At 36.1% G+C, this 18738-nt stretch overlaps 1 protein-coding gene across 1 annotated transcript in view; it reads left to right on the forward strand.

Moving 5' to 3' along the window:
* blo (bloated) overlaps positions 1-18738 on the forward strand; it is a 412052-nt gene that overhangs the window by 207579 nt on the left and 185735 nt on the right. Inside the window, exon 3 of the mRNA XM_067772656.1 lies at positions 4980-5984. Within this exon, the coding sequence (XP_067628757.1) occupies positions 5642-5984 (343 nt within the window). The 5' untranslated portion in view covers positions 4980-5641. The remainder of the gene's footprint in view (positions 1-4979; positions 5985-18738) is intronic.

Raw genomic sequence — 18738 nt, forward strand, 5'->3', positions numbered from 1 at the left:
GATTTGTGCTGAGTGCGCAGATATACGTGTGTAAATGAGCCCTTAGTGACCAAAAAGCGACAAAAAAAAGCAAATAATGCCAACTGACAACTACGAATTTCTCATGCACAGAATTAACAGTTACAAAATATGCGTAGGCGCAACAAATGGCATAAATTGAAAACAAATCTAGTTAGCGGTCGTAAGATTTTCAGCTGGTATAAGTAAAATTTACAAAATTGATATTAGTTCAACACCAATAGCAGCCAACCCAGTACTCATATTTTGTTTACTTCATCAAAAATTTATTTCATTAAAAAACTCAAAATAAGTAAAATTTTTAAAACGTTTATATATCGTATTTTCAAGCCAATTCATTTTAAATTATTTTTTAAAACGTTTAAAGAAATGCTTGTTGGGATGTATGTATATGTGTATTTTCATACATGTATAATTGAATTTTTTTCATTTCAAAAATATGAATTCTTCGCCTTGTTTTGTTTTTTTGTACTATTTATGTAAATAATGTACTTTGTATGGCTGCAGCCCATGCTTAAATAATAAAGACATCAATCCTTGTATTGTATTTGTTGGCGTTTTCATTGTTTAATCGACTAAACTGAGATTTTATAACAATTAGTATGCAAAAGTTGGGTAAAGGGGATAGTGACCCATTGGTACCCCTTTAATACTTTTTTTACATACGCTACTACAATTCACTAACACTAACAAAGCCCGCGCATGCGCAGAACATTCATTTGCACAGTTTCAGCAAATAATGATTGACAGAAAATTTGCACATTAGGAAGATAGGAAGGTATTGATATAGAAGTATTATATATATGTTATCAGTACAGTGGTAAACGACCCCGATAACTATTTTTAGCTTAATGCGGCAGTTACCCAACGACGTGTGCCGTACGTAAGGACGTTTGTCGTACGAAGCACGTTTGACCGAACTTTCAAGCCCGTAGGAATCAACGTGTGCTTCTGTGTACATGTACATAACATATTTGTGTGTGTATTGTTTACAGATAAGCACTGTTGCCATTGACCATTTTGCATGTATGCTTATGGAAACATCAACTTTTTCCAATTTAATTTTTGATATTGTAAAAGGCCGGAATACATATTAAATAAGTATAAATAGATTACATATTTATAATCAGCACTTTTACATAATTGTTTCGAATTATTTTCACATTTTTTCAAACTTTAATTAGGTGTTTTTGCATAAAATTGCAAACGGTCAAAAATTAGCGCACAAAAGTTTACTAGGCAACTCTGTCTAGTGAGAGAGCGATCAGCTGACACGTTCTTACGGAAAAAATCAAAATTGTTTTGATTTCTACGTTCCGGGCTACGTACGTGCGGGCGTTGCACGTCGGTGAGTTTTCGTTTACATTGCACACTCATAAGATAGGTCATGTCAGCTGACACGTTTTTGGTACGTACGTTCGTGAGTAACTGCCGCATAACTGCCGCATAAGACTCAAGCACAACTTTGGTTACGTAAATATATGTGACTAAATAAATGAATATTAACAAAGCAACCCCAAACAAACAAAAATATATGCATATATGCATCTATACACACATAAATATATGTACGTATACATATATGTGCATGCTCATCTGCACAAGCGATGAGCGTAACATAAACGCAATGTCTTTTATTTTACTATTTGAAGTATCCAGATAGTGCGCACTATCCGGTTAGTAATATCCGAATAAACGAACAAAAAATTCGAATAAATATTATTCGGATTACGAATACCTGGCGAATAAAAGAGTTTATTATTCGAATAATTTTTATTCGAATAGTCCCACCCCTAATATGTACACATACTTAATTCAGTGCTACCATGGCTCAACTATATGGTTGGCTCATCTCATCCGCTGATTTTATTTTTTTTCATTTCACTGGAGTAGGGATTGTCAGAAGGAGATGGCAAACTCAAAATGAAACCAACATATTGACAACACTTTCTTACTACACACAAAAGCTGCTAAGTTTTATGTTTTCATTTCATTACATTCGTCTTACACCAACACGCTGATTTTGATGATAATCTGAACAAAGGTATGTTGTTGGTGTAGATATGAGCCAACCATATAGTTGAGCCATTAGTGCTACCAACTCAAAAGTGGTTAGCTGTAAAAAAATCTACTACAGAGGCCCTATTCAGTAACTTTGAGTTTTAAAATGTACAGTTTTTCTTCATATAATTTGTATGAAAGAAAAATGTACATTTCAAAACTCATAGTTACTGAATAGGGCCTCAGAAAACGAAACGAACAGAAATGCTATACGGATCAGATATTGAACCACATAAATATCAGAATCACAACGTTGTTGTTGCATTTGCATGTTAAATTTCTATCCGTATATGGTTCACGAGCCATTGGAACGTAACTAATGATTAGCTGCTGCTGTCACAAAAATGTCTCACCATACTTAATTTTTTGGATTATTTTTTTTTTTTGCTAACTTTATGTAGTGTTTAGCTAATCTATGTCTATGTCTAAGCAGTCTACAATATGTATTTGAAATTCATAATTTGTTTAAAAATTTAACGTGCTAGTGTAATCATGTTAAGCTGCATGTTTTATTTAAATTATACAACAAAATTCAAAATCATTGTGTTATATAACACTGCGACTTTATTATGATATTTATTTGCTGAACGCTTTATGGATTTTATATGTTAGTTTTTTGATAGGGAGATGCGGTCTGATGTGCGCTAGTGCAAGAAAAAAGATAAATTTTTCTTCACTTAACTCCCTACGTTTCACCAATCTCCTTGGCATACTCAGGGGCAGGATCTTTATTTTATAAGACACAAACAAAGATAATACATAAGAGACAATATCATAAAAACATGTATAAGTGTCGTTTACATTGAAAAAGTTGGAAAAAAAATAATATAAAAAAGCATTAAAGAATAACAAATATTTTTCTAAATTTGAGTCACTTATAACATTATTTATCTGTACTATTAATGTCAGGTACATTTGTTAGACTGATTTGTTATCATAAACATGACAAGTACGCAACCACGATTTCGTCGCAATCTTCCTTTTTGTTCATTGTTTTTCTCTGTTTTTCAATATATGCAGGCTATCCATTGTGTATCTTGTTCTCTCTCTTTTCTCTGTGTCTACAATTCTCGCGTTTTGTATATCAGCTGTATGCGCATGTGCCAATATATGTTGCGCAAGAGCTGTACTGCGACCTTAAGTTTTTCTAAATTTAATACTTCTTACTCACTCACCACAAATAACTAAAAAATATGTATATTTAACAAAATCAACTTTCGCCCGCTGCTTTCTGCTGCTCTCATAACTCCACTTTTCTGTAATATTCGAAAATATAACTAATGTAAAAATGTATGTAAAATTTGCTAATACACGAACATCTAATAATAATAATAATGACAATAATAATAATAGAAGACCGTGCTTAATGCATAATTACATATATCAATATAACTGCATAACAGACAATACAGACAACAACAAAATAATTTGAACAAGTAAGGACGGGACTGTCTTCGGCTGTGCCGAGACTTCATACCTTTCATGAATGGGGCTGAACAATAATCTTATCCTGTTCGTAATCTCCAAATAATCAGTTGTACATACCTAAACGATTTTTAAGATAAATATAAAATAAAAAACGGCAAAAAACCCCCTTATCTGAACGATCGGTTGTATGGGATATATATTATATATAGCTCCGATCGAAATGATTTTTACAGGAAATCTTCTATGATATATTAGAATAAATATCACCAAGTTTAAAGTTTTTATATTGGAAATTAAGGGAGAATTGCCAAAAATCTTTCTAACTGAACGATCGGTTTTATGGGATATATACTATATATAGCTCCGATCAAAGTGATTTTTTCAGAAAATCTTCTATGCTATATTAAAATATATATCACCGATTTTCACGTTTATACTTTCTAAATTAAGGGAGAAATGGTCAAAAATCTTTCTATCTGAACGATCGGTTGTATGGGATATAACTATATATAGCTCCGAACAAAGTGATTTTTTCAGGATATCTTCTATGATATATTAGAATATATATCACCGAGTTTCACGTTTATAGTTTCTAAATTGCGACAGGAATGACCAAAATCATCTTATCGGAACGATCGGTTGTATGGGAGATATATGTTATAGTGGCCCGATCCTACCGGATCCGACAATTGTCTAATATAATACAAAAATACATCCTTTTGCCAAATTTCATTGAGATATATTAAAATTTTAGGGACTAGTTTGTGTTCAAACAGACAGACGGACAGACGGACGGACGGACGGACATGGCTATATCAACTCAATTCGCTATACTTAATGGTGAGTCTATCGTCTATATTTCTCAACGTTACAAACATTAATATACCATTTCATGTTCATGAAAGGTATAAAAACTGAAATTGTTTGCGAAATAGCTGCAACAATAATCAAAAGCATTCAATAAGATAATAATTAAAAAATTAATATGCTTTTCGCTACGTCATTTGGCAAGTAATTGAAAAAAAAAAAAAAAACGCGCATACAATTGTTGTGTGTAATTAAGGTATGAAACAATGTCAAAATAATAAGAACACAAACGGAAATGAAAAACTTTGAAACAAAACGTGGCTAAAAAAAATTTATAAAATTTCAAAACATAACATCATTACACCTCATCGTTTCATTTTGCAATTCAGTACTAAAAAAACACCTAATGCAATGATATTACGAAGCAAACTAAAATAATCACACGGAACTAATCACATACTCACTCAGTCACCTAGTTCAGTCTACATTTAAAAAATATAAAGGCTGAAAACAAAAAGTGAACTTTTTCTACTCACCGACTCACCAACTTATCGCATCATCTATTAAAAATGCTAATAAAAAATGAATTGGAATAAAAAAATCTGTGAGGAAAATATATAAACCTGACGAAAATATTAAGTCGAAATTTATTTTTTAAATTTCAGCTATCAACAAATTTCGACTTAAATATAGAACAAGCCCAGAATGGAAATCTGGTGATTAAAAAATAATTAGCAGCTCAATGAAAAAGATCACAAAAGAAGAGAAAACTTAAAATTGATTTCAATGAAGATCTCAAAAACGAAAGAAGAACAATTTTTTGTGTAAATATTGCATATCCGTTCGATGAATGAGATTGAAATGCATAATTGAGCCCATAATTATCTAGCTACTAAGGGCACTAAGAAAAAGTATACTGGAAAAAATAAACAAATCGCAAAAAAGTAGGAAACGGATGTGATGGCCTCAAAAACACGCAAACTGGAAGTGTAAACAAAAAAAATATTAACACAGAAACAAAGACTGCTAACAAATCTTGCCCATACACTTTCGCATTTGACGACGATATGCCTTCGAATTGCTTGAGCCAAATTTACATTTAAAACCTTCCGCCCAGCGAAACGAGTTGGCAGATCGCGTGCATTACAGCCATTCAAAGATAACTTCATCCCAACTGAATAATTACATTTTGAAGCTTGGAAGGGTTTTTTGCTTTTTTATGCGCGCATGAGCAGCGGTGTCGAATAAATCGGAACAATAATCACAACACCAATATCTACAACAGCAATAACATTAACAAAAATCATAAATTTAATTTAAATATATAATGGCTGTACAGAATCAAAACTTGCCAACAAAGACAACAACAAAAAGTATAACAACAAAAACCGCAACATCGACTTCGAATGCCACAAAACCGATGTCAAAAACACGAACGAAATTTGGTCAAGCCGCAAGCGCAGCAACATCAAAAGCAGCATCATCAGCAACAACAACCCAAGAAGTGGGACATACTAATAAAGCAACATCGAGTGGTGGTGGTGAAGCTGATGTTGAAGGCGCTGCCGAACAAGCGCCAACAACATCGACAATGCCATTGTCGGCGGGAGCAGCAGCGAATGGTGGTCCACGCGTGTCATTTAATCGGGATGTGCATGTTAAACGAATCGGTTAGTAGGCTTTATAATGTATTTAACATTTATTTAAAAATATTTGCATATAATTTTATTTGTATGTGTTATCGGGATAATATTGACAGCGAAGGAAAGAATATTAATACATTAGACTGATCAGAAAAAAAGTAGTTTTTACTTCTTGGCGGCTCGTGGCTAAGAAAGCAGTTAAACAGATCACTCGCTGTACCCCTGCTATTCGTGGAGGACGAATTTCACAAATGGCCAATCCAATGCCGTGTGCGATAAGAACGGCTTGCGGTTAAATGGTCCATCTATGTGGAAAAAGGTGCCTAGAATTCCTTCGGGTTAGTCGATTTCTTGATTAAGTGGTGATAGGACAATATGGACTGCGCGAAATATATAAATCGGGTCCAGCAGACTTGAAGGGCTGAAATCATTTAATGGACCATTCGACCTTGTAGGGGGTGATAAAATGCCCAATGAAGTCGTGGTTGATTTGACGGTTGTCTGCTGTTGGTGATTCTCTAGTGCCGTCGGGAAAGTGTGTGTCCATTAATACTTCCAAAATTTCGCCACAGGACAACGTTCATACGCTATTGGGATTATTTATGTAGCTCACTGCATTTGGGGTTTTTAAAGAATCTTGAGTAGCCTTTTCGCCTTTTACGTAGCCTGTTTGCCTCCAAGTTTCCCTCTATATATACTATCGAAAACGTTTTTTAGTGTCCCTTTGGTTCTTTTTGACTGCCTTGGTTAAAGAGCTGTTTGATATTTCTTCTGAAAGAGGAGAGCTCGGTGTTACACCATGATGGTTTATGATTTTTCTTTGGACGAGAAACAGGACAGGAAGCTCTATAAGACTCAGCAGCGTTATAAGACTCTGTGATCACACCAACTGCTTTGTCGGTTTTCAACGATGAGCGACACTCACCGAGGGAATTTGAGTCGTTTTCGGAAAACATGCACGCTTCATCAGCTCTTGGCAATAACCGGGGCTACTGTTAGAAGCGTGTCTTCCCAGCAAGCTTCAACGGTTTGCTTCAAAAGGGAACCCACGTGTTTATCCCCTGTTTCTGTAAGCTGCAAGAGTAGGAGATTTTATAAAGAGAAAGGAATTTATACATCGGTGATCGGAATAGAAGTTCTGGTCAGATGCATGCTACTATTTGATAAGATCAGATATTTAGACACATTTATCTGGAAAAGTCAAAGATATAGGCGAGGGAATGAGAGCGGGGAAGGAGGGGGGGGGGCAGTCTAAAGCTATAATGGATTACGGCAACGATGATGAAGGGGACACTTAGAGATGAAATGTGGTTAGTAGGAGCATAAAGTAACAGAGGGGCGAGCATAGAATAGTGAGGCAAAGATGATGTAGATAGAGCGAAAGAGAAAAATGATGTGAGGTAATTGGACAACTCACAAGAGCTTCTTATTCATGTAAAATTTTAAGATTTGAGTTGTTTCCATGGTTTCCAATATAAAATTTGATTAAAACTTACCACTATCTAAATCCAAAAATCTTATTAAAATAGATTTTCATCTGCTTTCGCTGGTGATATCTTTAGAACTGTTAAAGGTAAAGTTGTGAAATTCGGTTTGCAAATTCATTAGTTAAGGCTGATCTCTTCCAACAAATATTCGAAGATAACCACGCCAACTTTCTATATAAAAATGCGAAAATGCGGGTTGGAGCCACATATGTATATCGCAACAACTCTGTTACTTCTAAAGAAGATAATATTAAACAAATTTTAAAGATGGGTAATGCAACGCCTACTAAGGCCGCGCATGATGGACCACGTATGTATATACATATAAGATACTGGTTGACGTTATCAACCGATTTTTATTATTTTTAGCCAAATGTATTCTTATTTTAATATCGAAGCTGCAAAATCGATGGAAAGCGTTTTAAAAAGTTATGCATGACACAATTAGGAGTTGCAACAACTATTTTTGAAAATGTTGTATTTGGTCTACTTACGAGCTTGGCCGTCTATAATTTAAACATTGCACCTTTACAAGTTGGAGGGATATCACATTATATGTGCCTACATATGACATTTTTTTATTTTTATGCTGAAAGTCGGAGTGGTTATCTTCGGATTTTTATAGTATCAGATCAACCTTAAACAAGGAATCTGCACACAAAATTTATCAAAAAAATCAAAATTTATCAAAAAAATAGGAACGTAGCTGGGAATGGAATTTCTTTTGTATTTTCGAGGATGCAAAAGAAGTAAAGTGCAAAAAATGTGAGATGCAGACGGCTAACAATAACTCCACAACTTCTTTACGAGTCGCAGAATTCATTAAAATTAACAAAAACTAAAATATTCGAAAAATATACTCTGTTTGTAGTCGAATGCAAACAACTATTCGATTTATGAAAATCGCTTATTTTACTAAATATCTTTTGCTAATCGATTAGTCGATTGTCAAGAGCCCTAATAGCATACAACTTCCGAAGACTACGCGTACACTGGCATTCATCTTAAGATTACATTCTGGTCTCCTCTGTACCGAAAACAAAGATATATATCATCTTAGCATACATTTTCCTGTGAAGTTTCTTTCCGGGAAGTGGATCAGGGACCGATATATTCGAACAAATTCTATTCACGGATAAATTTGCCTTAAATTTGGTAACACTTTGCCTATATTAATGTATACGATATTTCTACTCCGGGAAAAGGACCAGGGACCGATCTTTTCGAACAAATTCTATTACTGGTTCGATTTTCCTGAAATTGGGCAAATAGGTAACCCTTTGCCTAGATTAGTTTTTATGACACTTTTTTCGGGAAATGGAGCAGAGAACGACTGGGACGTGGACTTGGACTGGGACTGGGACTGCGACTTGGAGCGGCACTGAGACTGGGATTGCGACTGGAGCTGGAACTGGAACTGGGACATGGATTGGGACTGGGACTGGGACTGGGAAAAGGGATGGAGAAGAACAAGAAGAAATAGAGTGAATAGAAAAGAGAAAAGGAGAAAGATAAGAAAAGAAGTGAGGGAAAAGACGGAGAAAAAAAAGAGACACAGAAAAAGGAAAGGCAAAGAGTGATAAAAGTTATGCAGATAGACCAAGGATGGGGCAGAGCAACGTCTGCCGGGTCTGCTAGTCTAATATAAATATGTATATGCCTACACTTGCTACTACTCCATTCATAATTAGGTAAAGTAACATATGAATGGACGTATAAGTAAATCTTTAGCTTTGGTATTGAATTGACTTTAATATAATTAAAGTGGTTTTTAATTTATAAAATTAATTTCCATATTTTGTTTTTTAATTGTGTTAATAAAATTTATTAACATTTTTCACCATAAAAGTCTGATGATTTATGATCTTCTAGTTGTATCGTCTTAATTCTTGTTTTGCTTCTGGCCGCATTGACTGCAAATTTCGGTTATTTTATTATTGTGTATCAAGGTTAATAGGGGCGGATTGGCGATGTTCATAGACAAGCTTTTCGTTGTCGGAAGTTTATGTTATGCTATTTTTAATTACAATTTCATTATTCAACACTTGAGTTGTTTTGTTTTTTATTAATTTGTTATAAAACGTGCTAATACATTTTAACTACGGTTTAATAGAATTTTGATATCTTTGTTAAAAATAGATTACAATGATATTCAGATTTCCTTTTAGTTTGCGAAAAATGCTTTCAACTTCTCAATAACAAACGTAATCTGTACGAAAAAGTGCTTAAACTAGATAATTTTTAAAATTTTCGCAAATATTAAAATAAGGAGATAAACAGCTTACGGCATTTTTTGTGAACACAAATGCATGGAGCATGGAAGCTCATTAGGAGAGTAGGAACAAATTCGTGTGGTTTCACAATGGGCCTATAAAGGCCGAAGTGTGCCGCTCCGATGCGGACTGCAGCCACTTGAACCTAACCTAACCAAATTTATGGAAGCACATCACCAGCCAGGCTTCATTTCGGCAGTGTTGAAAACTTCTTTGAAGTCGACACAGAAGTGCTTATCAGCGGTCCTCTTATCATAGATCTTCCGTAGCATTTTGAGTTTTGTGGAAATCTGAAGCCGCAATGATAAAGTGATGATTGAAATGTTCAAATTTCTCTGCAGATTCCTTTTAGGTTGTTGAAGTACGTATTAAATAACCAAAAAGGTATCGAAATCGCTTGATTCGTGCGTTTAATTACAACTACTTAGGTATTGCATTTCCATTTTATTTATTTGATCTACTTATATGTAAATAATCTGAATCATAGAGCGAATGAGAAGCATTTGCCAATATTTCTTGGTCAAACTAATGAGACAATAAAATGCAGTTTACCTTGTGCAAATGCTCTTTGCTTATTTATTTATATATATATATATATATGTATGTGTATATATGTGTACGCAGTAGATATGTGTATATTCTTTAATTATATTTATAGGCAGAACCAAATAACATTTTAGCGTATGGGTATTCCTTTTGGTGATTTCTAAATTGTAATTCTTAATTTTTTTATTTATTAATACAGGGTGTTTTACTTGTTATGTATGACACTTTGAGGCTTTAATCTGTGTAAAATTAAATTTCTATTAATGTTTGATGCAGCTACTCTGCATCTTTTTTGGTGGAAATCTAACTCATTTGAAATAAAAAAAAAATTCATATAGCATAAAAAGTTGGCGCAATTCACCTCCGAGAGTGCTCAAAGTATTTAATAAATAAATTCAAAACCGTGGGTATGAATAACCCAGCAATTTATATTAAGGAGGGCTTATTCCTCCTATTTAAAGCCATAATGTGTGTAGTTTCTTCTGGCCATATGGAGTACCTTGCCACTATTAAAAAAAAAAAAAAAAAAAAAAAACTCTGAAGATTGACACGCAATGGTCCGAGATACGGCTTATCGAAATTTTTTTGGTTCGAGTGAAAAAAGAATTAAAGAAAGCAAAATCTTAGATCCCAGGGGTGCACAGTTTTAAGGTAAATGGCGTAGTCAAGCTAAGAGACCGAGCCGCTGCAAGGTGTCCAAAGATATGATAATGCCACAAGTGCAGTAGCTTTGGAGAAGGGAATAATTTCATAAACTTTGAAACCCACTTTCATGGTGAAGGGGCGTAATGGCGAAGAAATAGCCATAAATTCAGAGAGAGATCCCGCGTGAAATGTTTCAATAAATCATTTTTAAAATTGATATATCAAACAAAATTCTTGTCTACGAACGTTAGTTTTCTATTTTACCATCTTACGAATTATTGAAATATTGGCTTAGCGGTCGCACCTCAAAAACAAAACGCAATTACATCTGTACGTATGTACATTGGTGTCATTAAGTGCCAAACGGTGTTAACCTGTCGAAGCTAAAAGGCATGAAATTCCATCAAGCATGTCGCTATATATTTGAATGTGAGTAAGTTAATTGAAGAGAACAAAAACAAAAAAGCATTTGAATGGCATTTGAGAATTCATTACAAGCCATTAAATTGGCGAAGTGACAATTAATTTGGCTGCCATGAATGCGCACTTAATCGCAGATTATGTTATGTTTAGCCATCGTTACAGGTATTGAATATGTACATACATATCTAACGATATATGCGTGTATATGTTTAATTGATGCTAATAAGTTTGTAACATCTGTTTGCTTGGTGGTAAATGCCGTTTAATTTTGAGTAATTCGATTTAATTTGTTAGCTAGATAATTACTAAGCTGTGACATGTGTGTACACACACAAACATATGTATGTATGTTTATGTTGATGCGGTATGCGATGCCTGTAAGCAGCGTACACTGCTTTAAATTTGTTAAACAAGAAATACCACCAGAGAAATGGGAGATGAAGCAATCTATGAAAGTTATTCTGTTAGACGGTAAAAATTGTTAAAAAGGTAAAAGCACTTGCGGATAGGGAGTGGGATTGATAGTGAAAGTGGTGGTGAGAGTGGTGGTGAGAGTGGTAGAGTGAGTGGAATAAGCATTGCGAAGGAATGAGGGAATGAGTAGAAAGAGAGGGAGGAAGAGGAAATCGAAATAAAAAAACATATATATAATAATTTATGTACCTCTGAAAATTGGCAGGATGTGGCCTAAATGCTGTATGTCCACTACATACGTCAGCTGCGAGCCAGATGTATTTCACTCAGAATCTTTTCTTGGCAGCAATAGACTGAGAGTAATAAAAATAAAATAAAATTTGAATTAAAATAAAATAAAATTTAAAAAATATAAAAATATTAACTAGAATAAAATAAAATAAATTTAAATAAAAGAAAATAAAGAAAAATAAAAGGAAATAATATAAAAATAAAAGTTTATAAAATAAAATAAAACAAAATAAAATAAAATAAAATAAAATAAGATGAAATAAAATAAGATAAAACGAAATAATTTAAAAGATGAAGTTTTATAAAATAAAATATAGTTAAATAATTAATATAAGTTCTTTGGCGAGCTTTTTACTTATTTAAGTATTTTTGGCTGGCTTGAGGTCCGACAGTGCATAAATAAACGCAATATGAGGCGGCCACCGTGGTGTGATTGTAGTGTGCTCCGCCTATCACACCGTATACCCTGGGTTCAACTCCCGGGCAAAGCAACATCAAAATTTTAGAAATAAGATTTTTCAATTAGAAGAAAATTTTTCTAAGCGGGGTCGCCCCTCGGCAGTGTCTGGCAAGCGCTCCGATTGTATTTCTGCCATGAAAAGCTCTCAGTGAAAACTCATCTGCCTTGCAGATGCCGTTCGGAGTCGGCATAAAACATGTAGGTCCCGTCCGGCCAATTTGTAGGGAAAAATCAAGAGGAGCACGACGCAAATTGGAAGAGAAGCTCGGCCTTAGATCTCTTCGGAGGTTATCGCGCCTTACATTTATTTTTATTTTTTTTTATACAAAAAAAAATAAAATAAAAGAGAATTAGACAAAAATAAAATAAAGTAAAACAAAATGAAATAAAATAAAACAAAATATAATAATAGAAAACGTTAAACCAAATAAAAATAAAATAAAAACAATTCAATGCATTTTTTGAATTGTTTTTCAAATAATACATTCCGTAATTCCATTGTTTAGTTGTGTATAAAATAATGTCTATTGATGATTTCAAAACCTAATAGGTTTGTTGTTCAGTATAATCTCTATCAGGATTTTCTTATATGTCAGCTATGTATAATTTTTTAATAGACTTTTTTTCTTTCAGTTATGTACATGATTAATTGGACGAAACTCACGTTTATGTTTAAGGTAAACAAGCGTTAATTTCAAATTAATGCTATTTAATTTGTTTTGTGGAATCACTTAATTAAATTATTTCATATAGTATTTAGTTGAGTTAGAAAGGCAAACTGTTTTCAAATCTGTCTTCGAAAGCTTTGAATTATTTTGTGAATTGCTTAAGCAAGAAATATGAGTCAATTAAAACTAATAAAACGACTTGCAGTGTCAACGAATGTAGTAACAGAAGGTAACAATGATTGGGATTAATATTTTTTTATTAAAATTTAGATATCTAAATATCTTCATTTTTGTTCTTGTAGCTGTATTTGCAACTAATATGTGTATACTTTGATGTACATATGTATATGTTGATATGTACAGAATGCTTGCGCGTACTAGTCGCATTAATGCAAACATATTACAACATCATACAAATTCTCACTTTTCACACCCAAAAACTATATTAAATACGAGTTGTAATGCAACTCAAATGGCCGGTCGCACATCGCGTCATTTTGAGAATCGACATCTCGTAACATCTTCAACTACATAACTATAAATGTAGAACAGCAAATTGGTCAATTAAAAAGAGATATTATATTTGAAATGATTTTTGCAGGAGGGGAAATTTAACAAAAAGTTTGCAATGTTTTGAAATTCTTGGCTTAATAAAAGCTAAACAATTCTACAAACACCTTGGCCATAATCCTGTTCTTGGCTTTCTCTATACTCATCGCAGCACTACTCACTTGCCGCAGCTTTTGTCAGCTTAAAAATCTCCCGTACATGCCCTCTGGGAAGACTTTGTGGTGACTGGCAGATAGCCAACAACAAATTTTCTTTCATCCGTTCAAACCGCAACACTGGTCGATTTCAACGTTATCGATAACGCAAGGATCCGATACTTACGTAAGATCGCTGACAATGACGTTTCCATCTTCCCTTTTTTCTTTTGATCTTAGATCCGATCGCACGTTTAAAGTGAACTTTGTAATATTTCATTTATTGGTAATTAAATATAGATTAGAACACAAACGTACATATACTTTCATTTGGATAAACCAGCATACCCAACAATTGGTGACCCCGAAGTTGCAAATAGTTTGAGAAAAGGCAAACGAAATGGTTAACGGGAAGGCACACGCAGCTGTCGCAACACCACCAAATGATAGAACGATCATTAATAAAGTTTCGGTGAAGGTTCCACCATTCTGGCCGGAGCAACCAGAAATTTGGTCTGCGCAGGTCGAAGCGCAATTCAGCGTATCTGGAGTGTCCACCGACATTTCTAAATTTAACACCGTAGTTGCCGCTATAGAGTCAAATGTTCTAGCGCAAATTTCAGACGCCATTTTATGTCCACCAGAGACTGGCAAATATCATAACCTTAAAACACGTATTATAGAACGCTATTGCGAGAGCGAACAAAAGGAAACGCAAAATCTGCTTTCGGAAATAGACTTAGGAAATAAGCGACCAACGCAACTTTACAACGAATTAAGCAACCTTGCGAAGGGCAAAGTTGGTAGCGAATTTCTGAAATCACTTTGGCCACAGCGGCTGCTGGCGCAGGCAAGAGCCATTTTGCAAGCATCAGATGCTAAACTGCCAGAACTTGCAAAGCTGGCCGATAAAATTTTGTAAGTAGGCGATTTCCAACAACTGGCAGTCCTTGGTGCGCATAGTACCGAAGATCCACCGGATTCCCAAATAGGTAAACGTATCGAGCGCCTCGAAATGAAGTTCGAAAAATTAATGCAAAAAGGCAATCATCGTAATCGGTCACGTTCAATTTCGTCACGACGTCGTAGCCGCGCATACACGCCTAAACGAGCAAAGGAAGAATGCTGCTGGTATCATCAAGTACATGGAGAAAATGCTCGTAAATGTCGGACACCCTGCACGTATGAATAATTAAAGCGAAAAAATTATCACAAATTTTGGATCAGGCGAGCAGATCTGAAAATAGCCAACGAATTGCTCGCATACTTGTTCATGACGCCAATACAAAAACCAAATTTTTAGTTGACACCAGCGCAGATGTGTCGGTGTTGTCTACACGAAATGCGATGACATTCAGAAATGTAAGCTCGACGAATCTCTACGCCGCAAACGGATCCCACATAAAAACATATGGCGAAAAGCGACTGCGGCTATCTCTTGGCTTAAGGCGTGATTTTGTATGGACGTTCATTCTAGCCGATGTCCGTTCTCCCATAATAGGTTCTGACTTTTTAAGGCACTACGATCTTCTCATAGAGAGTAAGAGAGGTATGCTCCTAGATAGGCATACGCTTCACGCAAGCAAACATATCATAGATCTTTGTTTATGACGTCCACGGAAAATATGCAAAATTACTGCGTGAGTATCAAGACATCGCCACGATCAACGTAAACAAGAAACCTGTCAATTTAGATGTGACACACCACATCACAACGATAGGTGCACCTGTGTTTTCAAGGCCAAGGAGGTTAGCGCCAGACAAGCTGCGTGAAACGAAAAAGGAGTTCGAATACCTGCTGCAAAAAGGTATCTGTCGGCCGTCCAAGAGCAACTGGGCGAGCCCCCTACACCTCGTTCGAAAGCAAGACGGGACATGGAGGCCGTGTGGGGACTATCGAGCACTAAACGCTATCACGGTGCCTGATAGGTACCCAATTCCATATCTACACGACGTTACGAGCATTTTACATAACAAAAAGATTTTTTCGGCAATCGACCTTCAGAAGGCCTATCACCAAATATCCATAGAATCATGCGATATTCCCAAAATGGCTATAGCCACACCAGTTGGGCTATTTGAATTTGTTTTTATGACATTCGGTCTGAGAAACGCTGCAAAGACATTCCAGCGACATATTTATCAGGTACTAAAGGGACTCGACTTTACCTTCGCATACATCGATGATATTTTGGTGGCTTCGGAGTCTGAAGAGGAGCACGAAAAGCACCTGCGAATAGTGTTCGAACGCCTTCGTCAAAGTAACCTTAAGTTAAGCTTAAGTTTCTAGGCCACACGACAGAGGGTATGAGACCACCCGATGATAAAGTTGAAGCTGTACGCAATTTCAAATTGCCAACCGTAGCCAAAGAGTTGAAGAAATTCCTAGGCATGATTCATTTTTATCGATCCTTTATTCCACATGCGACGAAGAACCAGGACATCCTTCAGCGCCTCATCTTTGGCAATCGAAAAAATGACAATACTACTATTACTTGGTCAACGGAAGCCAAGGTAGCCTTCAACTCGTGTAAAGATGACTTGGCGAACGCAACATTAATTAGCTATATGGCACCGAATTCCAAACTAACCTTGACAGTAGACGCTTCAGACGACGCGGTAGGAGCTGTGCTACATCAAGTTGTGGATGGGCAACTTCAACCTTTGGGTTTCTATTCAAAGAAGCTGATAACGGAGCAGAAAAAATACAGTGCGTACGATAGAGAGCTCACCGCTGCATACCAAGGTGTACTCCATTTAAAATACGCTCTCGAAGGAAGGGATTTCACATTTTTTACCGACCATAAACCTCTCATTTTCGCGTTCCGTCAAAGCAGCGGAAAGGCACCCCCACGTAGAGCACGTCAACTTGACATAATTAGTCAATTCACTACAGATATTCGTCACTTACCTGGACGTGACAATAAAATAGCTGATATGCTCTCCAGAATTAGCACAATACAGAGCGACGCCATCAATTTTGATGCTATGGCGGTAGCGCAAGCGAACGACCAACAACTCCAAGACCTTCTTAGTTCAGGTGAGAATAGTTCAATTTCATTAAAAAAAGTCTCATTTCCAGGCTCACAAGAAAAACTTTTCTGCGACGTCTCCAGCGGAAGAGTGCGACCCTACGTACCGAACAGCTTTCGGGTAAAGGTGGTTCATAAGCTACACAATTTGGCTCACCCTGGGATAAAAAAAACGCAGAGGTTAGTAGCGGAGCGATACATTTGGCCTCGAATGGCCGTCCAAGTTGCTACAATTATTCGCGGATGTATTCCGTGTCAGAGAGCGAAGATACAACGACACACAAAGTCACCATTAGGAAGTTACGCGAACGTGGATGATAGATTTCAGCACATCAGTATTCACATCATTGGACCACTACCTACTTCCAACGGTTTCCGCTACTGTCTTACGTGTATAAACAGATTTTCGAGATGGCCTGTGGCCGTACCTCCAGTTGACATAACAGCAGAGAGCGTAGCTAATGCGCTGATTAGTGGTTGGATATCAGAGTATGGCATACCACAGAAGATTTCCACCGACTTAGGGCGCCAGTTCTAATAAAAGATATTCAGATCATTAACGACATTTCGTACTACACCATAGCACCTCCAGTCGAACGGGCTTATTGAACGCTGGCACCGCACACTTAAATCGTCAATTAAGTGTTGCCCTACGAGTAACTGGAGCTTTGGTTTACCTCTCATCCTTCTTGGAATGCGTACTTCCGTGAAGACAGACATCGGCGCGAGCCCCGCAGAAATGCTTTATGGTACACAGTTACGAATACCAGGGGGATTCCACCACGAGAGAAAAAATCAACTTACAGAAGCAGGATTCATCGAAGTTTTAGGAAAAGCAATGAGAGACTTGCCAACAACAAAACCAGTTCGACACGGAGAAGTCTCAGCTTATATACAGCCAGCGCTAAAAGATTGTAAATATGTTTTCGTACGAATGGATCGATTTCGCGAACCATTGGAGCCAAACTACGAGGTTATATCGAAAAAGGAATAATAATTTGTAATACGAATCCGACAGAGAGAAACAAAAATCTCTATCGATCGATTAAAAGCGGCATATATTTTTAACGATAGCGATATCGAGGGTACGACGCTCACATTACAAGGTCCACAGATTGAGCCCGCGACGTCCACAACTCCGGCTCCACGAAGCGAAGACAATTACAACGCAAAAGACGCAGTGGCTGTAAAATATTCATTATCAGGACGTCAGGTCCGAATCCCTCTTCGGTATCGTTAGTCGAATAACTAGCCGGGAGTATTGTGGTGACTGGCAGATAGCCAAGAACAAATTTTCTTTCATTCGTTCAAACCGTAACACTGGTCGATTTCAACGTTATCGATAACGCAAGGATCCGATACCTATGTAAGATCGCTGACAATAACGTTTCCATCTTCCCTTTTTATACTCAGTTGAGGAGAGTTCACAGAGTATATTAACTTTGATTGGATAACGGTTGGTTGTACAGGTATAAAGGAATCGAGATATATATAGACTTCCATATATCAAAATCATCAGTATCGAAAAAAAATTTGATTGAGCCATGTCCGTCCGTCCGTCTGTCCGTTAACATGATAACTTGAGTAAATTTTGAGGTATCTTGATGAAATTTGGTATGTAGATTCCTGGGCACTCATCTCAGATCGCTATTTAAAATGAACGATATCGGACTATAACCACGCCCACTTTTTCGATATCGAAAATTTCGAAAAACCGAAAAAATGCGATAATTCAATGCCAAAGGCGGTTAAAGCGATGAAACTTGGTAGATGGGTTGACGTTATGACGCAGAATATTCTAGAGTCACCCCTGGCCCACCCTAATGGCGATATCTCGA

This window comes from Eurosta solidaginis, chromosome 3 (assembly GCF_040869045.1).
Source record: "Eurosta solidaginis isolate ZX-2024a chromosome 3, ASM4086904v1, whole genome shotgun sequence".
Lineage (NCBI taxonomy): Eukaryota > Metazoa > Arthropoda > Insecta > Diptera > Tephritidae > Eurosta > Eurosta solidaginis.